We start from the raw sequence: 27,107 nt of genomic DNA, 5'->3' as shown, positions 1-27,107 counted from the left end.
GCCTGGGTTTGGATTCCTAGTGCTCACATGAGAAGTTGGGCATAGCGGCATGATACAACTGGCCTCCAGGTGTATACACAAATACATGAATATACAGAACACACACACGCATGCACACACACTCATACACTACAAAAATATAAAATAAGGGAAATAGTTCTTCATTAGTGACAGTATAGGAGAATTTTCTCAGTCAGTAGGAATTTAATGTAACCATTTGGATTACAGTTTGGCATCATCCAAGCTATAAAACATTTATCTTTGACAAAATAGTTTTTAAAATTAATTTCATTTTATGTGTATGGGTGTTTTGCCTGCATGTCTGTGCACCACATGTCTGCCTGGTGCTAGTGAGGCCAAGCGGGGCCAAGTCAGACCCTCTGGAACTGGAGTCTTGCAAACCTGGGTCTTACGTGAGAGCAGCAAACGCCCTTAACCATCTCTGGAAAGTTGGTTTTACCCATAGGTTACTTACTCTGAGAAATAGCTATATAAATACAAAAGCATGTAAAACATTACAGATATATACAAGATATAGAGTGTAATATTCGATGAGAACTGAAAACAACTTAAGATGTGATACACGTTATAGCTCATCCATATGATGAAATACTAATATGCACTGAAAAATAATTAAATATACATATGTACTGCCATAGAAATATCACCACAAAGAGCTTAGGGCTAGCTCAGTGACAGTGCACTTTCAAAGCATGTACTGGATCTTGGGTTCAATATCCACCACTGGGGTAAAAAAAAAAAAAAAAAAAAACCTCTAAGACACATTATAAAGTAGAAAAGAATAAGCAGCAGACAGAACGCTATTTTTTTTCCCCCTCAATAACAAAACATGCAGATCTAGAAAAGGCAGAACAGAGAGATGTCCCAGAATATAAAACAGAATACCTCTTCTGGTATCTTCCAGAAAACTAGCAGGTACCTTATATGGGAAAATGCTTTTTCTTATCATCTTTTTGAATGCTGCTGTTCAGGTTCTTCTCCTTGAAAACATTAGCCAGTTTGAACTTTCTATCACTCGCTACAGCCTCCGACCCCCATCCTATTCTCTAAGCATTGCCTTCCTATGGTGAGGAGAGCCTGCAGAAGGTACAGTTGCAGGAGAGCTTGTGTAGCGTGGGAGTTTGCTGGGCATGACCTCAGACCCAGTGCTTGGGAGGCGGAGACTGGCACTCACTGACCAGCAAGCCTAGCAAAACAATAGTCTTCTGGTTCAGCTCCAGGTCCTATCTTACAGGAATAAGATGAGCCATTGAGGAAGGAACTCAACATTTTCATCTGGCTTCCACATGAGTATGCCTGTACATAGAATTCATTCTCTGGTGTAGGGGGGTCTTCTTTTTATGTGTTGCTTTCATTGGTTGAATAAAGAAAACTGCCTTGGCCTTCTGATAGGGCAGCCTTTAGATGGGCATGGTAGACAGAACAGAGTGCTGGGAGAAAGGAGGCAGAGACAGAGAGCTGCCCGCCACGAAGCTGCCAGGTCAGACATGCTGAATCTTTCCCGGTAAGCCACGACCTTGTGGTGATATACAGATTATTAGAAATGGGTTGAATCAATATGTGAGAGTTAGCCAATAAGAGGATAGAGCTAATGGGCCAGGCAGCGTTTAAAGGAATACAATTTGTGTGTTGTTATTTCGGGGTATAAGCTAGCCAAGGTGGCCGGGAGCCTGGCAGTGGGAATGCAGCCCGTCCCTCCTTTCACTACTTTTCTCTCTCTCTCTCTCTCTCTCTCTCTCTCTCTCTCTCTCTCTCTCTCTCTCTCTCTTTCTCATTCTCTTTCTCTCTTGACCCTGTCCTCTCTCAGTTCTGCGCCTGCAGCTTCATTCCTTTGGTTGACTCCTGTGTCTTAGCCGAGGTGCACCCTGAAACTCCTCCCACATTGATGAAAACACTCCTTACCAGGAGCCACTCTTTTTTCTCTTATTCTCTGCTTTTTAAATTTTTGCTGTTTTATAAATACTAAAAATTAATAATAAAAATAATCTCTCAAGAATGGCTATTACATAAACTATTTTTAATGTGTTCAATTTAAATATATTTAATTTTAACCAAAGACAGATGACATTTAAGTAAATATGCTTTAATTGGTTTACTTTTATGTAACTGTTTGGAGATAAAGCCTATGTACACTAATATACATATATTTAAAGTGCATTTTGTCATATGGTGTGATAAAACCTTCACAATAGTAAGATCCGCATCATTTGGAGTTTCCTCAGGCCAATTTCATACCCCTCCTTTCCTGGACACACAGCTAACCATGGTTTAGACAGTTTTCATTTCCTAGAGTTTTATAGATATGGAATCTTGAAATGAACACGCTGACATCCTGGCTTCTTCCACTCAGCATAACAATTCTCAAGTTCATCCGTTCTGCTGCATGTATCAACAATTCCTTTTTTTTTAATTGCTGAATACCACTATGAACACCTGTCAACAGACATTTGTTTCCTATGAATATAAGTTTTTATGGACATATGTGCTTTCATTTCTGAGAAAATGCTAATAGTGGACTAATTAGATCATTCAACAAATTTATACATCATTTCGAAAAAACTCCCAAACTTGTTTCCAAAGTGCTCTTACCATTTTACATTCCACCTAGCCAAGATGGCTCCACATCCTCACTAATAATGGTTTGTTCTTTTGATTGTTGCTATTCCAATGAGTATACCATGATGTTTCATTGTGCTCTTACCCTGCAGGTTCTTAGTGGTTGATGATGATAACTGTCTTTTTGTGTTCTTATTTGATTTTCATGCATTAGAATCCTAAGCTTCACTGATGTGGGATACCCCCTCTGTATGCTGTGAATGTTTTATTACCATTGGTTAATAAAGAAGCTACTTTGGTCTATGGCAGGGCAGAATATGGTAAGGCAGGAAATCCAAGCATAGATACGAGGAGTAATAAGGCAGAGTTAGGGAGATGCCAGCAGCGGCTAGAGGTGTAAGATCCTAAAGCATTACTAGTAGGTCATGGGCATGTGGCAACACACAAATTATTAGTAATGGGTTCATTTATATGTGGAGCTAGTCAGTAAGAAGCAGCGGTCAAACAATTATAATAAATATTAAACCTCCGAATGATTATTTTACAAGCAGCTGTAGGGACCAGCAGGCGGGAAAGAAACTGGTCCAGCAACACTGGATGGGACAGAGAAGACTTCTAGCTACACTTCACACATGCCATGCAAGAGATCTCCTACTAGGCCACATATGTCCTCAACCTAAGCCTTGTTTTGTTTGGTTGTATTTATTTATTTAGAGGGAGGGGTCTTCCTGTGTAGGGTTTCCATTGAATTTAGGATTACCCTTGCATCTAACTTCCATCTTCCAAGTGCAGATATGTGTTTCTGTGCCCAACTCTGTGTGTTTTCTGTAATAAAGTTCCTGTTCAAATATTTTACCCATTTTGAAAACAACACAAAGTAGAGTTATAACATAGAATTTTAATTGTTCTGTGTTCAGTCTATATATAAGTTCTTTGTAAGATACATTTTGCACACTTTTTTTCAAAGTCTGTTGGTGCCTCTTCATTTTGGGTTAACAGTATTTAAATTTTTGAAAAACAAAATTTGAAATTTTGAATTTTAATATAATTACTCCTTCTGGTTTATATTTTGGGATTATTGAGGAGTCTTCTCCAGTAAAAGATATAGGACCCTCCCTATGCTTACTCCCACCAGCGTTTGTGCCATCATTCTTTGCAAGTTAACTTGTGTATGGTATGTATAATGGTTGCAATTCATTTTTAGTACATTTTAAAAGAGGACAGTGTGAGTGTGTGTATGTTGTACACGCTCACATGTATGGAGGCACCTACAGCGTGAATGAGCATGTGGAAGCCAGAGGTTCATGTTGGGTGTCTTTTCTGTTCTCTATTTTGCTGAGGAAGGGTCTCTCCCTGAACCCAGAGTTCACCGACTTTGCTAGTGTAGCTAGCAGCTTGCTCACAGACCCCTGTCTCTATCTCCCAAGCTAGAGGCCACTAGGGCCATACGGATTTTTTATGTAGGTGTTAAAGATACAAATGCAGATCCTCACACATGTGCAGCAAGTGATTTTATCCCCAGGCCTCCAAAACATTATTTTTAAGCTTGAGTTTAGAGTATAAAGCAGTCGTAGAAAGCTTGCACAGTATATGCAAAGCCCCAGGATTCATCCAGAACACCGAATCCCACACCTCCCCGCCCACACATCAAGGGATGAGAAACAATGATGAGATACAAAATGTAAAGTGTTTGGACAAAGAGGACAAAGAAATAAGACTGTTAAGAGATGCTGAACTATTACTCCAGTAGAAACTAAAATGGGAAGGAAGAAAAAAAAAAAAAACACAAAAGCCCCAAACCAATACAACAATTCAGTGTTCATATGACCCAAGTTTGAGTGGCCTGCAATAGTCTTACTTATTTCTCCAGTCAACAGAATAAATCTAAATTTTCACACATTGGCTCTCCCACCACCTCTCTTCAACTCTGCCCATTTGCTCTTAAACTGTTATGTTTTGTCTGGACTCTAATGAGCTTATATTTGAGTCTGCAATCAGGAAGTGATCATAAATCTTAAGTCACCTCACAAATATTAAGGTACTCTCTAAACTGAAGGTTCTTAATATGACGTAACATTCTACTCTGAACCTCCATCAAAGATATTTTGGGATGTACTAGGGGATCCTATAGTCAGAGTCAACAAAACATTACAGATTACAGATATCTTGTGGGTTGGGAACAGAAAGAATAAACAAGAGACTACTGTGTTTCAAATATCGCAGAAGATCTGGACATGAAAATGCCCAAAGTACTAGAAGCAAGGCATCCAGCAGTTTTTCTTTTCGCCACAAGATGGCGATGCACTAAGTTGTGTGGGGTGGGAAGGGAAAGGATGAGGTTTCTACTTAAAAACATGTGGTTTACAAATGTCTACAAGAAAAAAAAAAAAGAAAATCACTTCTAAATAAGCCCACCCATTCTAGTTTTTATTTATAGTGAGATTTATGAATTATTTTTTTCCAAATAAAGATAAAAATAGTATAAAATTCCCACATGGCTACTGGAAGCCTTAGCCTATTCTAAGGAACTCTAACAAATTCATTTTTCAGTGATTTTATCCTCTAAAAGGTCAAGTAACTAACAGTGGCAAAAGAATGTTCTACAGTCTTTTTTACCTAAGGACAGACAGCTAAAAATCTCTGCTGTCAATTAAACAGAAACGGATACCAGTTAAGTTCATTTTTCTAAGTCACCTTTAGAAAAGTTAAAAACAACTGGTGACAAAATAAAGGGTAAGCCTCCGTTTCATGAGGGGTTACAAATGAACTCCAGCAATTCTGGAATGTTCTGAGGTACGGAAGTGAGGACCAACAATATTTCCACGGAGACAAGCTAAGCGGATAATATTCTCAGATAGGTTCTGGTATGCTTAAGAACCAATTATTGGATTATGACTCTTTTAAATAATAGGCACTTATTAGTATTATCCTTTTGTTCTACAAAATACACCTGAAGAGTGACCCTTAATTAAGCCAGCGTCTATTTCTTCATGGAGTTACTGTAGAAGCCCACAGCTAAGATCTGGGACTCTAAAATCAAATCACCTTGATTCCCTCAATTCCTAAATACACAAGTTTCAGCAAATCACATACCTTTCTGTACCTTGGTCTCCTCCTCTCCAAATGGAAGTAGCATAATACTGTATAGAGCTACCGGGAGGACTCGCGTGACGGCGCATATGAAGAACAGCGGCCAGCACAGCACCACACTCAATAGTGGCTGCTATCCATTCCACATACTTAATCTTGATTTTAATATTGAAAGATTAATACTATCACAGGGATCCCTCAGATCAGGACTGGCGACAGTATGACAGTGTTATTAGCATTTAAATGCAGCAACCCTATCCACAAATGACCTCTTAATGATCCTAAGCAAGGAAATCTCACTAGATGTCCTCTCTGTGGGCTACAGACCCATGACTTTGAACTACTCTCCAACTGGGAATCTTTCACAGTTTTCAAGTTTCGTGTAGGTCCCTGCAAGACCCATCTCTTCCCACTGTAACAGTCAGGGCGCAGTCACAATGCAGAGCTGCAGAAGCATCTGAAAACAAACCCCAGTACAAAAACAACAACAGATCCTGGACTTAAGCTTCATTGGTCATCACAGGAACACCCGAAGTTAAAACAATACTGAGATTATATGGGTGATTTCCTCTACATTTCAAGATTACTTCTGTGGTTTAAGTCTTTCTTAAGCAAATTACGAATATAATTACAGTAAGTTAATAGGGCTAAAAAGAAAAAAAGTATTTAAAAATTTAAGTAAGTTTTGTCCTATGTCTCAGTGTGTCAGGGCTACCAGCACTCAGCTCAGCCTTATCCGGGTTCTCTTCCCTGACCACACGTTGCAGGCAATTTTATTAGGACACAGCATTTGACTGGTTTTAAGTTTAGATTACAAAATGTTAAGGACGGCGAAATGACGACTTCTGGTCCAAGACACGTAATATTCACACTCCCTGTCCCCATCTGTGCCCTGGAAAACATACTGAGACAGTAGCTTTGTAAAGTAGAAGGAATCTTTTCCCTTTTCTACACTTTTTCTGTGACTAAGACGTTTGTCACTGTAAAAACTTAGACTACCACAGAAACTACACGAGGCAGGTACACCTCCCAGGTACAGCAGGGATATTGCTGGGAGTAAACGTATCCTAGTGGGCAGAAGCAGCGGGAAGTTGAAGAATGCAGAACCCACTGGAAGATGAGAAAGGAAAGGCATAAACATTGGAGCACTGCTCCGAGCTATCACACGCGGCATCTGTGTGCTGGCTGTGGAGCTCCCGTACCTACAGACAACAACACGAAAGAGCAAGTCTTACCTCCGCAGCTGAGCATTCTCACTTCTCAGTGGCTGCAGGGCCAGTGCTATTTCAACGTCGGTGTTTGTGCGGCCACTCACTGCTGAAAGCCCAGATATGCATGCCTCTACTTCTGTTACCAATCTCTGAACTTCCGAGTCCTCTGTAATAAAAGACAGGTTAGGAAAAACAGTATTTTAAATTGAAAAGATTATTAGCATGTATTTACTAAAAATCTTTATAGATAAATATATACCCATTATAGTTTTCATTACTCATGATTATTATACAAATTCTATTTCCTTTATCTTGCTGTCTGTATTTGCTCACTCAGATCAATTCTAAAGAAGTTACACCAAGGAAAGATTAATCTTAAATCACAGTATTATATTTAGTGATTTTCAGGGCCACAAGTATTTGAACACTGATGAAAAGCACACGCACACAGTGAACAAGGATGTCCAGCAACTGAGCAGTCATCACTTTCTCTAGAGCAGCTCTGCTTGCGGCTCTGAAGGTGAAGCGGTGGCTCAACCACGATGGCAGCTTTGACCTTAGTCAAGCCACACAGAAATTGTGAGATTTACTGCGTATAACATGTTTTGAATTATGTATGCGTAGTGCAATAGCTAAATTATGGTAATAAACATGCATTGCCTCCTGTACTAATTGTTTGTGATGAGAAGGCTGGCAACCTAATCTCTGAGCAATTGAAAATTACATTGTATTGTTACTATAGTCAGTGACCATACTGACCTCTTGATTTTAGTCTTTCCTCCTCTCTAATTGAGATTTTTTTTATTTATTATATACTCTGGCCAACATTTCAATTACTTCACTCTTGAAGTCTAAATTTCTTCATAGTTAAATGGAACTAAAAAAGCAGTCTGTCACTGGGTGACAGAGATCAGAATGATACTGTTATCCAGAACTCGTTTCCTTCCCCAGAGTGGAGACCATTACTGCTGTGAGACTCGGGGGAGGCCGCCCAAGTGAAAGAGCTCAGTGCTGGGCCCTGGTGAGTGTTCTAGACCCCTAACACTGGCGCTGTCCTATCCTGTCGCGAGCATGACAGAAGGGTGGTGGCGCACACCTTTAGTCCCAGTACTTGGGAGGCAGAGGCAGTTAGGCTTTTGTAGGTCCAGTCTGGGTCTACACAGCAAGTTCCGGGCCAGCCAGAGCTATACAGTTAGTCCTTATTTCAAAAACAAAAGCAAGCCTGTCTAATTTGAAGCTCTGGAAACGTAACAATTTTAGCACACTTAACCTATACCTTAACTGTGCTGTTATTCCCAAGGACTTTAGAGTTCTGTATGTATGTCAGCCTGTATAAATGGCAGCTATTCTGTTAGCTTCACAATCAATTACTGCGCTTTCTACTCATAGCTCTGATATTTGCAATTCATTCCAAGCAAAAGCCACTACTTCAGAAAAATACATACACAATGAAAAAACCAACTTGGTTCAAAAACATTTTATTGGTTTAAGAGAAAAATATTAAACACAAACTAAAAGGCCAGAAATGGCACTGGTTACTATGCAAAGTGCTGTTGAACAATTTAACAGTTACAAAATAATGGAAGGAAATTTGGATCTTTGTTAAACCGAAAAATAGTCATCTAACTACTATAATTTTCTTTCTATGGATTCTCGGTACTGGATCTTTTCAAGTCTGTTTGCATCAAGCAGAATGAATACACACTTGGAAGTGTTTGCTATTTCTCAATACATGTCAAGTCCCAGGAACCCCAGCACACAGGCAGTGGAGGAAGACCAGCAAAGACTAGTGGTCCAACATCACCCTTAGCTACACAAGCTGGAAGCCATCTTAGAATACATGAGACCCTGTCTAAGGAAACAAACAAAAGCCCCAAAATGTAAGACAACAAACAGAACTCTTTTCCTTACTGGGTTAAGACACAGTTCTGTGAAAAACAGCACTCCTTAGCAATCACTGTCATTGGAATGACAGCCAGAAGACATAACACTGCTATCAAGCATTATACCACATTACAGAAAAGTTTGAAACACTCATCTACCTTGTTCTGCGACCAGGGCCTTGAGCTCTCCCAACAAGCACTTGGCAATTCTGACTTTTTCAGCAGTTTGACTCACGTTTTCTGCCTGCTGCACATTCTTGGCTATTTTTGCATCTTGCACATGTATGCTTAAATACTTTCCTTCGTTTGTGGTCTCTCCAATTTGTTCTCTGGCACATTTTTCTTCATTAGTGGCCAAAGAAGGTGGCTGCAATTGAGTGGGGCTTTGGTGTGCCTGACTGTCCGAGGGAACGTCTGTTCCATGAGCTGGAAACGGAGACACATGTGTTTGGAAACACTTTCGCAGGTCTGCTTCCTTAGCTCTTTGTTGTGGCAGCATCCACGACAAATTAGCAAGAGTCGGCTGCTGAGGCGTGGGAAGAGCTGCTTCGTCAGTGTGGAGAAGGCCACATGGAATTCCAGGAAGAACACTAGAGGAATTCTTGAGAACATCAGAGCAGTTCACAGAGCTTGCTTGATCTTGTGATGCAAGATGGTTATCGTCATCAGTCTGAACTCCCTAAGCAGGAAAAACAAAAACCTTCAAAAGTATGAACAATTCACTAGTAGACTATTAAAAACACAAATCAGTAATATTAGAAAATAATTTTCTACCATTATAAACCAATTTTGTGACTGTTCAGCTTACAAGCAAGCTGGATGTCTCCACTACACAACAAAGACTAGTTTTTCAGAGCTTAAGTAGCTCACTCTGCAACATGAGAATATTATAAGGTCATGATGAAAATAGATTGTTTACAAATACCATACATGCTTTAAAGGCATCAAAAAATTAGCCCACATTTGGACTGAAACAAATATTTTCACTTTGAGAAACATTACAAGAAGCAAGCTAAGAGACTGGAGAGACAGCACATCTGTAGAGTACTGTCACCATTGCAGAGAACCTGGTTCAGCTCCCAGAATCCACGTGGCTGCCCACAACCTTCTTTAACTCCAGTTCCAGGGGACCCAATCCCATCATGCATGTGGTGCACGGACATACATGCAGGCAAAATCTCCACAAAAAAATAAAAATAAATAAAACAATTATTTTATTAAAAACCACATATACAGAACTTTAAGAAAGATCTATTCATTTAGGGATGTAGCTCAGTGGTAGTATAAGGTGGTGGGCTCAATTTTTAGTAACAGAAATAAAAATGCATGTGTGTATATAGAATGTATATGAACATGTTAAAATAATAAAACTAGCTGTTGGTTCAATATCAAATCAGAGACTAGTGATTTTATTATACAACTTAGCTCAAAGACATTTGTCTTATGAGAAAAATACCCACAAAACACAGCTTCAACTATATAAAAGGTATACTGTAATAAAAAGTCGTCAACTAGGTCTTGTGATGCATTCCTTTAATCCCAGCACTTGGGAGGCAGAAGCAGTTCTCTGTGAGTTCAAGACCAGCCTGGTCTACAAAGTGAGTTCCAGGAGAGCCAGGGCAGTTTCTCAGAGAAACCTTGTCTCAAAAAACCAAATAAACAAAAGAGAGAGAGAGACAGAAGCAGAGAGGAAGAAAACACAGTCATACTAACAATGTATTAAGTGAAAAAAAAAAAAAAGCAGTATATAACTGTATAAAACTATAGCTCTTATTTTAAAAAGAAAATCACTTAAACAGAAAATAAGACACAGAGTTAAATGAGTAAAGACACACGTCACCAGGTGTTGGCTGTGCTTGGGTACCGGGTAAGTTTGGTTTCTTTCCTCAGGATTGCTTCTTAATAATACCTATGTTCTTAACAGGTAAAACTTTTCTAATTCAAAAAATACACAAAATTGGTTTTACATCCTAGTACACTGGAGCAGTTAATTCAATATTCCATTGCTAAGATGACAATTTCTATAACCATGTTGTTTCTTGTTTAGTATACAAACTATACTCACCGAGTGAACCATTAGAGGGCAGGGCAGTTGCTGAGGTGACCAGACTGAAGTGGAAGTACAACAGCCATAACCAGAATGTGGTATTGCCTGAGACTCTAAAAGAAGTGAAAAAAAAAATGTATGTATCATTCACATTTTATAGTGCTTATATAACAAAGTAATTTAATCACAGCTTACAGTCAATATTCAAATATCATACTAACCTAAGCCAGACACAGTATGACATGCAGTAGGCATTCTGCTGGGGCCATCTTTTGAAGCCAAGGTATTCATCAGTGACATTTGAGTCTGCACATGCTCACAGAGGGCTTGGTATATTATCGGTGAGTACATTCTATAATGGTCTCGTAATGACCAGTGCTGTGCTGTGTCTGGTGTGTCTCTCTCACTTCCAGTCGAAGCTTCACTAGATATCCATTTCTTACTTTCTGAAGACACTAAAGTGGAGAAAGGAAGTAAGTTCTTAAATATGCATCTTCAACAACTTTTACTCTAGTATCTTAGGGGGGGAAAAACTCTCAGATGTAGTTCAACTGATCATATGCTTTATAGAACGGCTTTACTCAACTCCCTGAAGAAAATCTTAAACTCTCCATTCAAGGCTACTTGGAAGCTCTCCCTTTAGTTTCAACACCTGTAACGGGTATTATCACAAACGCTCGATAAGCTTCTTGCACCCGGTCCCTTGTCCAGTTCTTCTCAGTGGAAAACAGAATAAGAAAGGCAGGACATTGTGTAACTTTCTATGTTTTCATAGAAGGCCAACCAGTAAGAATAGTAGATAATCAAAATGCATAAATTCAATCTTCACCTAGTACTTAATGTTTGTTGTAATAATAGCGGGCTACATTCCTAGCACCCAGCTAGCTTTACCCAAAGAAATAATTACACAGAAACTGTATTCTTTTAAACACTGCCTGGCTCATTAGTTATAACCTCTTATTGGCTAGCTCTTACATACTGATCTAACCCATTTCTAATATTCTGTGTAGCACCACAAGGTGGCTTACCAGGAAAGATCTTAACCTGCGTCTGTCTGGAGTGGGAGAATCATGGCGACTGCCTGACTCGGCTTCTTTCTCCCAGCATTCTGTTCTGTCTACTCCGCCTACCTAATTTTCTGTCCTATCAGGGCCAAGACAGTCTCTTTATTTAACCAATGAAATTAACACAAAACAGAAGACTCTCCCATCAAATGTTTCCCAAAGTCTGACCAGCACCTACTTCCCAGCTCTCTTGGAACCGCAACTCGAATGATACATCACTAGGGTAGCAGAAAACCCAGGAAGCCTGGCTTGCCTGCTATAACATTGCTTGTGATGAACTATCTCTTCCAATCCCCCAACCAAGGCTCACATAAGTGTTCCTCATATGAATCTAGTTAATGACTATTCTTCACCATCTCAGAGCACAGTGTCTACTTAGATCATAATACGATACATATATTGGTCTGTGTTACTTATGTTTTATTATCTTTGCCCTCTGACTAAACTCTAGCTTCTCTGGGCAGGGCTGATTTTGCACTTCATTATTAAAGTCTTCTCTAGTGTATGTGCAAAGCATATACCTGGTATTAATAAGCTAAAGAATGAAAAAGACCTTGATACAGCAATGTCCTACAACCAGTATAAAAGGAATCTAATTCTTTTATTTTTATTTTTAATTTTTGGCGTTTTGAAACAGGGTTTCTCTATGTATCTTTGTCCTAGAACTCACTCTGTACACCAGGCTGTCCTTGAACTCTCAGAGATCCTCCAGCCTCTGCCTCCAAGTGCTAGGATTAAAGGTGTGTGCCACCACATCCAACTACTTTTTTTTCTTTTTTCTTTTCTTTTAAGGACTTAAACCTTTTTCTTTTCTCTCCCAAGCCTACATATATTTTTAAATACACTGTAAATTGTTTATAAGCTTTTTCTTCTGAAACTATCTTTACTGTATCTCTTTTTTTCTGACCATATGAGTCTTTAATTTGCTAAATGATATGGCCAAGATTAAAGCTGTGGCTTTGGTGGCTGGATCCAGCCCATTCCTTGGCTTTATGAGATTTCAGTCTCATGGCAGATGTACTGGCTGGAGCCATGTTTCTTGCCACAACTCTATGGCATTTCAAGATCCCTGCCACCACCAAAAAGCATGCAGTCAGTTTTTCATCAACACAATTTAAGTGTTTCATGGCAGGACCTCTTAAAAGAGCTGCAAGGTTTTGCAGCTAATGCTGAGTCAGGAAGCCTCTCTTAAGTGAGAGTGCTTGCCTCTAGCAAGCAGAGCCCACCCAAGAAAGTGCTGATATCAATAAGCCATGCTTAACTCTATTCTTTTTTGTCTAGAATTACTTTCCAAGTTCTGTCAGGCTTTATGTGGATGCAGTTGTCCATGTGGGCACCATTCTGTTGTCTGAAGTTTCTGTCCTGCCCAGTTCCCACAGTCGTTAAGTCCCAAAGAAATCACAGAGGTCTACATTAGTTATAAACTGATTGTCCTAGTAGCTCAGACTTCTTATTAACTCTTTTAACTTATATTAGCCCATTATTCTTGTCTGTGTTAGCCACGTGGCTCAGTACCTTATTCAGTGAGGTAGCCATATCTTGCTTCTTCTGTGACTGGGTCATCAAAAGAAAGTCTAGATTCTATTTCCCTGTCTAACAAGACCCCCCATCCCCTAATGTTTGCTAAATAGCATTAACAGAAATGAGCATATAGATATGAAATAGACTTTGGAAAATAGCTTGGAATGGCACCTACAAAAGACACATCCAAGCTATGACACAATTCCACTTCCACACACAGCATTTATGGCTACTAAAGGACACATACTAAAATGTTCACTTACTAGCTGAGTACCCTTGAGGATATGCCTAACCTTTCTTTACCTCCTCATTGTTATTAGAAAAAAGGTTAAAAGAATGGTTTTTTAAAAATGATTAAAAGAATACAGTTTCTTCAAAGCAGAGTGGGTTTAGGGTTGCTGAAGACTTTGAGGCCTGACTCCTATTCTGACATAATATTGTTACTTCTGCAGGAATCTGTAACATGAATAATAAAAACCCAGAGACAGATATTGGGGTTCAACTTGAAGATCAAAAAAGCAAAACGGCCAGCCACTAGAAAGACCTTGTGCCTCTACCAAATCTTCAGACTGAAAAGGCAATCCTGCAATACTCTCCAACAACCTGACTCCACACTCCACTGAGTTCCTGACTCTTCCCTTTTATATTCCTCTCTCCATCCAGTCATACAGCTCCTGTCTCCACCTCCATAGTGCTGGGATTGTATGATCCCAAGTGCTCAGATCACCTTTGTGTGAGCTCTGTTTCTCTTTTAGACAGATTCAATCTTGTATAGACCAGGGTGTCCTTGAACTCACAAAGATCTGTCTGCTTCTGTCTCCCAAGTCCTGGGATTCAAGGTGTATGTCATCACTGCCTGGCATGTATGGCTGACTAGTGTGGCTACTTTGCACTCTGATCTTCAGGCAAGCTTATTTATTAAAGCACAAATAGTATACCACGACAGGAAGCATAGGTGAGATGAAAAAGTCCTTACAAAAACGAATTTGGATAGCTCCGTCTTTCCATGCCTGCTGCATCTGCATGGGAAGTCACCTCACAGACCCAAGTGCGACAGAAGGCAGGTGCAGTTTTTGCAGGCCCTGTCCCCATCTTTCCCGGGAAGAAGCCCAAACTCTGTCTCTTGCCTGCTATGCAGGAGACTATCACAGCGGCGAGTCTTCAAAACCAGTACTCTTATGAAGACTGCATGGACTGCTAGAGAGGATAGCTGCATACAATGCCTGAACATGGAGGAACATGTTATGTGAGATTCACAAGGAGACAAAGATAATTTTCTAAAGATGGAAAGAAAATGTTGTTTGCTCTAATCCAACCCTCAGGAACACAAGGCTCACAGACACTCACACTGAAACAGTTATGGGAAAGCTCCTAACCAAACAGGATCTTGTGGGGCAACATCCAAGAAAACTAGAGAAATCTAAAGAAGGGAGCTGAAAAATCGACTGATGGATTTGGATTTAGAGTCTTTTCAATAACCAAACAACACGATATGCTGTTTAACGATGTGAGAAGTTCAGTGTTTAGAAAGTGAATCTTTAAATTCTGATAGACATTACTGGGGTGTGGAGAACCCAAAGGTTCATTTTTGGGAAACCCTACTAGGAGGTGATTGTGAACTCTTCAAACTGCACTCTAGAAGCCTGATGGAATTCTCAGATAAGACAGAGCCTGGGGCCTGGGGGGACAGCTAAGTGGGTAAAGTGCTTGCCCACTCAAGCAGCCACTTAAAAACCCAAGCATAGCCACAGGCATCAGGGACCCCAGTGCTGGGGAGTAAGAAACAAGAGGATCCCCAGGGCTCGCTGGTCAGCTGGTCAGTCTAGCTAGAGGAACAAACTCTAGGTTTAGTGAAAAAACTGCCTCAACAAATAAGATAGGAGGGAGTGAAGAAAACCTGTGCTGCGTGCATGTAGCCCTGGGTTCAAGCCCCAGAGCTACCAAATAGATGAGCAAGATGAGGGGTGATGGGGCATCCGACAGCAGCCTCTCTCACGCGCACACGCACTCAAGAGCTGAGCCCCATCTCTTCTTTCATGTGAGGATAGGATAGTCATTGGTCTCCTCCACCTCCTGAATGTTTCCTCACTAGATGGAAACCCCAGGAAAGGTTGGTATATTCTATAATTTTGAGAGTAGAAAAGGAATTTGCTTAACATCGTCAATCACCACCTCACATCAAGGTTCCCTACTTACTCCTTCAATTTCCCTGTCATTCTTTCATTCCCTCCCCAAAGCTGGTCACACATCATAAAAACCTGACTGTCTAGGTACTCCTTATCTGAAGGAGCCCTCTTAGTTAAAGTGAATCAGTACTGTACTTGTCTTTTTCTATTTTAATGTAATCTCATTGTTATTAAACACAGAGTAAAATACAAATAAAAATCACCAACGTCAAGACACTTGGGCTATAAATAACATTTGGCAAGCCATAAGAACAGTATGTGGTACATAGTAAAAACTCAACATGTCATATCATCAAATAGTTTCAAACTGGCCAGATAAGTAAATATTTCATGTTAATAAATCAATCTTGCTATCTAAAAAATATACTTCCAAACATGATCCCTCTGAGACAATTTAAATCCAGAGCAATAAGTTGGTCGGTGATGGCGCATGCCTTTAATCCTAGCTCTCAGAGACAGAAGCAAGCGGATCTCTGTGAGTTCAAGGCCAGCCTGGTCTACAAGAGCTAGTTCCAGGACAGGCTCCAAAGCTATAGAGAAAGCCTGTGTCAAAAAACTAAAACCAACCAACCAACCAAACAAACAAACAAAAAATCCAAAGCAATAATGGATCTTCTCTACCAGATGAGCCACAACAAAATTAGCTAATAATTTCCTATAAAGTACCAGTTTTTATTGAAAATAAAATTTTATAATAAACAAAATAGGAAATATCCTCTAAAAATACTTTCACTTTGAAGTCTAAGGTGAAACACAGGAGATTTTTGTACACAACCACAGAGCACACAGCCTTGTCCTCTCCTTTAGAGTCCTAGGCCTCTCTTTTTAGATTTCCTTTGGTTCCTTAAGAACTGTCTAACCTGAGGAGTTCTGATTTCATGCTCACGGGCCCAAGTCCTCCAGTCATTAGCTCTCCTCCACCTTCTCTCTGTAGTCTCTCAGTCACCTGAGCGACACATCCTGCCCTGTCTCAGCCAGCAGATGTCACTGCTCACACAAATTAACAAACTCCACACAAGCTTCCTTCTTACAAGGCCACAGTCCACATTTAAGGCTTACTGAGCTAGCGGTCTCTGTCGCAGCTACTCAGTGCCACCAGGGCAGCACAAACGCAGCCATGGAGAATATATGAACAGCAGACTCCAACAAAACTTTAGTTACAAGATAAACCTAAATATTATTTTTAAAAACACAACTGGCTAGATGGTACTGACCTAGTTAAGACTGTCCAACAGAAACAAAATATAAGCAATATATGTAATTTAAAATTTTAAGTAGTCACATTACAAAGTTAAAAGGATGACTTACTTTCCATGTGTAGCCAGAGCTGGGGCTGCAACTCAATAGTATAGCTCTTGACTAGCACGTAGAAGACCTTGGGTTTGACCCTCAACACCATAAAAATAAATAAGGAAATGTAGCAAGAATACTAACATTTCAGTGTGTAATGCCAAGAACAAAACACTTTCTGTATTCAATCTTCAAAATTCAGCATATATTTTACACAAAGCATACCTTAAACCAGATGCTAATCAGAAATATTTCATCTCCATTTAGACTGAATATAATTTATAGTTAAAAGAGTAGATTTACACACGCAAATTATTCCAAAATTCTTGGTTTTATAATTGCATCAATATCAGTTTTCAAATTTAGTGAAATTCTGGCCTAGGGGTTGCTCAGTCAGTGAAGTGCCTGCTGCTCAAACACAAGAGCCTGAGTCTGGATCCCCAGAACCGGGCAAGGGCTGACAGCATGGCCCTTAACCCTAGCCTAGGGAAGCAGGGACAGAGGGATCCCCGAAGGTCACTGCCAGCCAGCTTAGTCAAACCCACAAGCTTCAGGTTCAGTGACGGATCCTGTCTCAAAAACTAAGATAGAGAACAATTAAGGAATATACTCAATGTTGACCTCTGGTACAGTGGTTTGAATTGGAATGGCTCNGTGAATAAAGAAAGACAGATACCATGTGTATGCACAAAATGATAGCCTGAAGGAAGCTGTTTTTCTGGTGATCAGATGGGATGACAATGTTCAGTCCTTCCACTTCCATTTTCTAGGCTTTTTGCTTATACCTTATCTCTTAATATCTAGGGAGACTGTCTTACATGATTTTTAAAATTTTTCCCCTTGTGTTAAATGTAAGCATGCACTTATGTACTGAATGACATTTTGACCCATCTGAAGAATAGGACTAGCTGATTTCACCCACAATTCCCATTGTAATATGATTTGATTACTCTGCACTGTATACATGTGTGGAAACATTTGACTGTACCTCATAAGTATGTATAATTCCATGTTAATTTAAGAATGGACTTCATAATGTAGACTGTTTCAACTGTCTTATGCTACAGGTCTTTAAAAGACAATATTCTCAAAATATTTCCTCAATCACTACACTTAATTTTCAGCAAGGATAGCCATGAAAGTATAAAACTACCATGTCTCTGGATACATTCAATGTCAATCATTGGCAAGTGTTTTTGCCATATATCCTAACTGCACAGTTCAACAAGTTTACTCTTTAACTAACTTAATTATATGCACACAAGTTAATTTTAAAATAGTTACTATATGTAAGTATATACCCCAAATGCAACCAGTTTGTGATTAGCTATGAAAACAAGGAATATAGTGGCACACATTTTGAATCATAGTACTCAGGAGGAAGAGGCAGGCAGATCTCTGAGTTTAGGCCAATCTGGTCTACAAATGAGTTCCAGGCCAGCCAAGGGCTACACAGTGAGATCCTGTTTCAAACAATCAAGCAAACAAACAATGGCAGTGTAAACAAAGCTGACTGTACACTAACATCATTTGGTTGGAAATTTCTATACTGCACACCCAGAAAAGAACCTCAGCCCCTGCTTGGAAGAAAGTGACAGCTAGCAAAGTGACTATCTGGCAATGAAGAGCTGACTACAGAAAAACAAGCACAAGTACACACTTAAACCAAATAAAATAAAAATCAAAGACAACTGCTTCATCCTGATAAGTTATCGAAATCCCAGAATTAAGTTATCTTTAAGGGCTGGAGAGACAGCTCAGTCAATAAAATGTGTGCTGCCCAAGAACGAGGGTATGAGTTCAAAATCCCCAGCACTCGTGTGAAAAGTTGAGCACAGTGGTGCCTGTACTCCCAGTGCTGGAGAAGCTGAGACAGAGGGATCCCTAGCTTGCTGGTTAACCCTCTAGCAGAACCAGTAAGCTTCAGGTTCAGGAAAGAGACCTTGTTGCAACAGTGGAGATTAACTGAGGGACATGCCTGACATTGCGCGCGCGCACACACACACACACACACACAAATACACTCCACATACACACACACATGCATACACACAAACACATTCTACATAAACACATACACACTCTCAGATGCACAACCTTTAAGTAAATATGGGGAAATGCTTACATATCTCTTTTCGAACCACTGAAGGAGTATGTTTTCCAGGTCCTTTCTTTTTAGCTTTGCAGGTTTTGCCTTCTAAAGGTCTGGCATTGCACCTGTGTTCTTAATATACTATTTCCGAGCCTGTTAATAATAAAAAACAAACTTCTGTAAACATTAAGAAGAACAGTTCATTGATAGAAGGTGATCAGCAAAGAACGTTAAAAACAGAACCTGAATCTTCATTTTTCAAAATGTCCCGCAGCAAAGAAGCACAGCCATCAAGTCCCTGCACAGTCTCCGTCTGCAAGAAGAGGGTCGCTTAGAGATAAAATACATCCTGCCACTTCAAATGCATCTCTTTTCTTTTTCTTTCTTGGTCTTTCAAGGCAGGGCTTCTTTGTGTAGCCCTGGCTGTCCTGGACTCAGTCTATAGACCAGTCCAAGACCCATCTGCTTCTGCCTCCCAAGCACTGGGATTAAAGGTGTGCACCACCACTGTCTGGCTCAAATACATTTCTCAAGGGCCGACATACTTCCTTGGTGCAAACCATACTTTACCTTTGGAGTGTATGCAGTCTCACTTCTTAGCTTTTACCTGAGGACTAATTAAAATAGCATATTGTATCCATTCACTTGGCTTATTATATCCATTACCTGACTTTCCGAATCAGAATAAACAGGACAGGCAGAATCTGCATTTAAATGTGCTACTTTCCTTGGGTGGGTCCTAGAAAACAAAGTATATAACCCAAAATATGTAATTAATCACTTCCTTTCCAGTAAAGATTGAAGAATAAAGTTCATCTAACCACACATGAACACACTGTGGATATTATGAGGACTACTAGACACTAAAATCACTCAGTCAGGTTGGTATGACCCACGTGGTGATGCAATATTCTGAGAACATCTTTTCTGTTCTAAAAGACTGGAACTTTTACTGGACCTCACAGCCAGAGTGAATAATAAACCTTGAGATCATGTAAGACTAAGACTGTTCTCCTACTGTGTGCGCAGACCATTTGTCTAACCTGCCTTTAAGAGAAGCACCCAATCTACCTGCCTTGGATTTCCCTGTAATCAACTTTTACAACCTAAGCGAATACACACCTGCAATCTTATGCCCTCTTCCATGTCCCTGACCCGTGCCCGTGTGTATCATTTGCTGAAAACCCAAAACACACAAGTTGAAAGCAACTTTCTAAAATCTACCATGTAAAGGCTGGAAGCAACTATTATGGATGCTGGCTGATAACAATGTTGTCTGGTTAGCTGGAGTGACATAATCCCTTGTAAAACTCTGCTAAAGATTTCCATAAAGTATCCTACTCCTTCCCCCATGTGATGCTTTCTGTACTGTTTAAGAAATTCAGAGCAAAATCCTGTTTTTATACAGACACATACAGACACGGGGACACATTCACAAGACAGCCTTCAGGCAGGCACAGATTCAGATTCATAAAACAGAGGATGGAAGACACAGGGAATTTGATGTAGAGAATTCAAATCTGGACTCACTCTTGGTGCTTTTCTTCTCAGTGTGACACCGACGTATTATCAGTGAATTGGACTTAATCACTAATGATTTATAATTTGCATAACAACTAACTACTTGTAGAGGCACAGTCCACTTATTTATTTTCCAGGGGTTGGCAAAATACAGTCAAGCCCTAAGACCTGAAGATGTACCTAAGAGTTCCTGAACTTAGAAACTTTGAGAAGTACTCACCCTTTCTTTCCATGTGTTAACTTAGATCCCGGGTACCTTCCTGAAGATATCACCTATGACATAATAAATTACATTACAATAGATATATATTTATTGTTCTATTAGGTTGGCATCCTGACATTCCTGAAATATTTTTTTTTCACAAAGCCAAATTGAATCATAGTCCCCACTGCCTGGCAACCATTTTTCTACTCTCTAAAACATTTGGCTTTAGAAACCACTTCTAAATGAAATATCTGTCCTTCTGTGACTAGCAGAGTATCTTTAACCTTCATCCATACTGCAGCATAAACCAAAACTTCCTTTCTTTTATGAGGCTGACTATCCCATTTCATGTAGGTAGCATGCCACTTACTTTTTTAAAAAAAAATATTTATTTATTTATTATGTATACAATATTCTGTCTGTGTGTATGCCTGCAGGCCAGAAGAGGGCACCAGACCTCATTACAGATGGTTGTGAGCCACCATGTGGTTGCTGGTAATTGAACTCAGGACCTTTGGAAGATCAGGCTATGCTCTTAACCTCTGAGCCATCTCTCCAGCCCTCTGCCACTTACTTTTTATAAATGGGAAATATCTTAAAACTGCACAACTGTAATTTAGCTCTTATGCAATAAATGTGTCCTATAAGCAATGTGAGGAAAGCAGCACGCGCATTTGTTCCTTTAGCCTACTTCTTACGTCTGTAAAGAAAACTCAAATTATTTTGAAGTCAAAAGGACCTATTACTACTATATTAGAACTGTACTCTTTCCTTGAGCATGTTCTAGTCTCCAAGTTCTCTGATCATGTAACCCAAATACAGAACAAAGGGGTTAGGAAGGGCTTTAGGGAAGAGCGCTCGTCCAGCACAACAAAGCCAGGGAGACAGCTCAAACTGACTGCAGCTCAAGCATGAGGAACTGAGGTCAAATCCCCAGCATCTACATAAAAGCCGGGCGGTGGTGGCGCATGCCTTTAATCCCAGCACTCTGGAGGCAGAGGCAGGCGGATCTCTGTGAGTTTGAGGCCTGCCTGGTCTACAAGAGCTAGTTTCAGGACAGGAACCAAAATCTACGGAGAAACAGTCTTGAAAAATTCAAAAAAAAAAAAAAAAAGTCAGGCTCTAGGGTCCCTGTCCATCACCCTAGCAATGGAGTCGAGGATGGACCCCTTGATTCTGGGGGGACCACTGACCAGCCAGTCAAACCAAAATAGTGGAGAGCTCCAGGCTCAGTCAGAGATCCTGTCTCAAAAAATAAAGTGAAGAGCGTTAGAAAACTGACCTGACCTCCCCACACATATGCAGAGGTGATTACAGCCATCCACATGCACTAAAAAGTAAAAGCTTTCTTCAGAACTCTGGCTCTGTCTTCTAACTTCTTAGATGGCTGGACAAAACTAGCACACTAAAAACTTCCTTGCTGGGCAGCGATGGCGCACACCTTTAATCCCAGCGTTCAGGAAGCAGAGACAGGAGGGTCTCTGAGTTCAAGGCCAACCTGGTCTACAGAGCAAGTTCTGGGACAACCATGTATGGATGGTCATACAGAAACCCTGCCTCAACAACAAAAAACAAAAACAAAAAAGGAAAAAGAAAAAAGAGAAAACAAACCCTGCTTTTATCTAGATCTACTTCTCTTATTCTTTTTAAACTCAATTTTATGTCTGCATTTTACTAATATAGGCGGGCTAGCTTTACTAAAGAAAAGATGTTCATTGCTTTTACATGCACTCAGCATCTTGGAAGCTGTGTAAGAATGTTGTCTTCAGAGAGGGAAACTGAGTATCTGGAGAAGTAGATTAGAGAGACTTACTTGCAGAGCAGGGCAATAGAAACTTTATATCATATATACCCTTATATCTTAATAACTTTGTATCTGATAATAGCATCTCCATTCAAAACAAAATCTTAGAACACCAAAGCCCATAATCCTCTCCTCATTCCACTCCTGGATCCACTCAGTGTTGGCATCCATTCAATTCTTTGTACATTTACATATTTCATACTTTAGAGAGTAACTACCAAACTTCCTGAGTTGCTTACTGTTCTCTATTTGGAAACACACACAAACACACACACACACACACTCGTGCACACGTTATGTATTTTTTGCCCCTTCCAATATTATCGAGAATACATTTTTTACAAAACTGGATTGGTTAGAGTTATATTTTCTGAGATGTCTTGGAATCTGATGGAGTGTCATGAATCTACACTATCATACAAAAACAAAAATAATCATGTCTCAAAACTAAAACCATTATTTTTTTGTCTTCCCACTTCAAAATAAGTCACAATCATAATATTCTTAAATGGGGATGGAGAGATGGCTCAGCGGTTAAGAGCATTGCCTGCTCTTCCAGAGGACCTGAGTTCAATTCCCAGCAATTACATGGTGGCTCACAACCATCTATGAGACCTGGTGCCCTCTTCTGGTGGGTAGGCATACATGCAGAAAGAACATTGTATACATAATAAATAAATATTCAAAAAATAATAATAATATTCTTAAATGTTTTTTAAGGACAAAATTCCCTAATATAGCCATAAAAATTCAAAACTTTGGGATTATAATCTAAGTAAATAGACCTGATTCATATTACACTTATCCCAATACTGTCTTTCAAAATAGTAGTCCATATCTAGTCCAGGACCACACTAAATTGCTACAGTCCTTGAATCTCCTTAAATCCAAATTCCTTGGGCTGTCACTATCTTCCCTAGCTTTGACATACTTAAAAAGTAAAGGCTAGTTATTTTGCATAATGGCCCCCTGCATATTTAGATGGACTGTTTCCTCAGGATCAGACTCAGGCTATCCATTTCTGGCAGGAACACTATAAGAGATGTGTCATTTTCAATACAAGTAGGCAAATGACATTAGTTTGTCCTGTTACTGGTGATATAAATGGATGTAAGATGGTGTCTGCCAGGATTTTCATCATTAAGGTTACTATTTTTACTCTTCTAATTAAGCGTTTTGTAAGATACCCTGACACAATGTGGATGTCTTCAGACTTTTGCTAGGCAGTCTGAACATCCATTTATGACTCCTGTTAAGTCACTGATCTATCAAAAGCTGATTGATTCATTTCGCTATACAATTGGTTCTACATTTATTAGCTAATTTCAACTAATAAATTAGAACTAGGGCAGGACCTTTCTTTCTTCCTTGCTAATTGGTTAGTGTGAAAACACTGATTCCTATCTAGTCAACACACCAAATATGATTCATTATCGTTGACACTGATGCTGATATGTAAACAAATATACAGGTGAATACAATATAAAAAGTGAAAAAAAAGGAAGAATAAACATTAGGGATGAAGAAGGACTGAATGCAGATAATGGACAGTTATAAAAGTCATTGTTTTTCTAGTTCTTTGCCATGGCTTTTTCATTTTTTGGTGATGGAAAAGTACATAAAAATATATTTGATAGCTAAAGTATAAACTACAATGCGAAGCTTCGCAGCTTCAGCAGGGTTGTTTTAACTATGCAGAATTCACTGAGTTAAATAGACTTTGAGACTGAATAATTTTCTTTTGTGATATTTTCCATTAGCAAGGCTTTTAATAATAAAGTTTATGAAACATTTTTTTCAAAAAAATTGATGGTCAATTTTTTCCAGATTCAATCAGAGGAAGCCACCAAGTTGGATACTTTATCATTTTTAGCCAAGCCTCGGAATCTTTTGAGCTGTTTCTTATTTTTTTATAAAGACTGTTATAAAAATATTTAATACTTCATCTACCTTAACAAAATAAAGAATCAACTGAAAGGAAAAATATCGGCTCAGGACCCCCAAGACCAAGTTCTCAGCACAAAGGAGATGTATTTGCCCCAGAGGGACAGAGGACAGGGAATAAGAAACAAAGATAGGAGATAGAGAAGGGGAGGGGACAAGGGAAAGGGGGCCAGAGTATTTGTCCCAAGAGGACAAAGGACTATCTCTGAACAGAGGAGACAGATGTGGAGCGCAGGAAAAGGGCAGCTAATGAGGGTACAAGGAAACCCTCCCCCCATTAGGATGAGGTGTGTAATTTTAATTGTGCAAGCTAATTAGTGCAGTCAAAGAGGGCTTTTGATTGCTGGACTTCAATAGTTTGATAGCTAGACCTTGGTTGTCAGCCTCAGGAGGAGAAAGTGTCCAAATGAGGGAATAGACCTTTAAGACTGTAATCTACTGGTTTTTAGCAAAGCAGAAGGAATAGGAGAGAAGGGCAAGGCCTGTCAGTCATGCTTGAGTGAGCGAGTGTCCTTTCCTTAACTACAGGCACAGATTTCTAGATTTCTTATCATACATTTAAAACTTAATACCTCTTGAGTAGCAACCCCACATTCTCCCCAGCCCAGCCTCTGCAGTCGCCATTCTATTCTGATGAACCTAACCACTTCAGGTCCCACATCAAAGTACAATCATGTGGTATCGTCCTTCTAGGACTAGCTCATTGCCACTCAGAATGTCTCAAACATCACATTTGCTATTGCATAGGGCAGAACTTCCTTAAGGCTGAATAATATTCCATTAGAGAACCGCTCACTTCTTTACCCATTCACTTGTAGATATTTAGGTTACTTTTATGCTTGGCTATTGTAAATAATTCAACAACTAAAGAAAACGTGAACAACTCTTCAAAATCTTGCTTTCAATTCTTTTGAATAAATACCTAGTCATGGATCTGGCTGGGTCATATTAGCTCTACTTTAAATAGTTTGGTTTTATGAAACAAGATTTCCCTGTTATTCAGGCTGGCCTCAAACTCATGATCCTCCTGCCTCAGGCCCCCAGGTACTAGGACTACAGTTGTGTATCACCATGCTTGGCTTATTTCCTGAGAAAATTTCATCCACTTATTCATAGCAGCTCTACTGTTTATATTCCCACCAGGACTGTATACAAGCGTATCGACATTCTCACTAAAACGTATTTTGTGTTAGAAACTATCACATGGTTTTAACTTCCATTTCTTTGATTATTAGAGCATATATCCATGCACATATTGGCAACATGCATCCATTCAAAAAAGGAAGTCTCCAGACAGGTCACAAAAAAAGGGGTGCAAAATTCACATTAGTAGGAAAGACATTATAGGTATATTGATAAATGATGGAAAACAAAACCAAACCCCAATCTATCGTATATGCCAAGTTTTCTAAAACTCCAAGATAGGGAAGGAATATTCTAGTACAAGATACGGAAGGTGGCCTGAAGCACACCCAATGAATGGTGTGAGGGCGTTAAACAGAGTCCAGAGACAGCTCTTGAGCTGAGGGCTAGACAGAAAGTGGAACTACCACAGCGTGAAAAGACATGGAAGTGTGCAGGGAACTGCAGGGCCAAAGCTAGTTTAGCTGTGTTGGACCTGATTGGACTGGGGCGGGAGCTGAAGAGGATCCAAAATAGCTCGGTTCCAAGCCAAAGAATATTTACTTTGAAATAGGGTTCCTGTCGTACTTCGGGCAGTTACTAGAGTACATTGAGAGTCATGCATTTGAGAATGGTAGGGCTGGTACAGAGATCAGCTCACTGAAGCACCGGTGGCAGCGCCGAGAAGCTGGCTCTGAGGACAAGGATTAACTAAAACTAATTCACTGTACCGGTGGGTGATAAGAGCTGGGGTTCAAACCCGGGATCTGACACCAAACCCAGCACTCTGTTTAGACTGGGACGCCTAAAATAATGCATTCACCTAGCGACGTCCTCACCACTCTGTCTTTGTTTTTATTTTTTCTAGTACCTTCCTAAGTCCCCTTAGTCCCTCGCCACCCCAGAGTGGACTCATCGGGTCCGCAGCCCTCACCTGGCCCGGGCGAGATCCGGACCTGACCATTTCTCTCAACTTCAGAACCGCCCAGACGTAGGGAAACGAAGCCGTCAGGAAAATAGAATTAACCGCCGAGGCGTCCCGACGTCCCTTGTCCCGCCCCCCAAGCTTCCGCTTCCGGGAAGGCGCCCGCCGTCCGCCGCGCCTCATGTCCTCCTTGGCGCTAAGGTCTTTCCTTAGGGTCCGGACCTGGCCACCAGGGCGTGCGCAACAGACTTGGCCTTCTCCATCTCGTCACGCTCGGGGCGGGGCCTGGAGGGAGGGGCGGGGCAGATACGGGAGTGGGTGGGCTCGGGGCGGGGCCCAGCGGGAGGGACGGGGCGGATACGGGAGGGGGGGCTTGGGGGGTGGCTCGGGGCGGGCCCGACGGGAGGGGCGGGGCGAGGAGCTGAGGCTCTGCTCTGAGTGGAACCACAGGCAACAGAAGAAGGAACTCACTAGTCCTTCAGGACCTGTTTCAACTGGTTGCAATGGGAACCAGCCAGCGCCAGAAGAAGGGCCCGGCATAGACGACGCTATTGTTGGTTTTCAGAAGTGACCTGAAGTTTTGTGTGCTGTTTTAAATGTATTTGTTCTTGATACGCGTTAAAAA

At 40.3% G+C, this 27,107-nt stretch overlaps 1 protein-coding gene across 1 annotated transcript in view; it reads right to left on the bottom strand.

Annotated features, from left to right (window-relative positions):
* Ccdc14 (coiled-coil domain containing 14) overlaps positions 1–26,742 on the bottom strand; it is a 36,863-nt gene extending 10,121 nt beyond the window's left edge. The window contains 9 exon segments of the mRNA XM_050159891.1: positions 6,903–7,044; positions 8,921–9,440; positions 10,827–10,921; positions 11,030–11,263; positions 18,995–19,114; positions 19,205–19,274; positions 19,628–19,700; positions 20,703–20,755; positions 26,492–26,742. Coding sequence (XP_050015848.1) covers positions 6,903–7,044; positions 8,921–9,440; positions 10,827–10,921; positions 11,030–11,263; positions 18,995–19,114; positions 19,205–19,274; positions 19,628–19,700; positions 20,703–20,755; positions 26,492–26,665 — 1,481 coding nt within the window. The 5' untranslated portion in view covers positions 26,666–26,742.
* Positions 26,743–27,107: the final 365 nt, after the last annotated feature.

This window comes from Alexandromys fortis, unplaced genomic scaffold, assembly GCF_014885135.2.
Source record: "Alexandromys fortis isolate MF-2015 unplaced genomic scaffold, M_Fortis_MF-2015_v1.1 scaffold_119, whole genome shotgun sequence".
In the NCBI taxonomy this organism is placed as follows: domain Eukaryota; kingdom Metazoa; phylum Chordata; class Mammalia; order Rodentia; family Cricetidae; genus Alexandromys; species Alexandromys fortis.
Note: the sequence above shows the minus strand (reverse complement) of the source record. Positions and strands in the feature narration are given on the sequence as shown.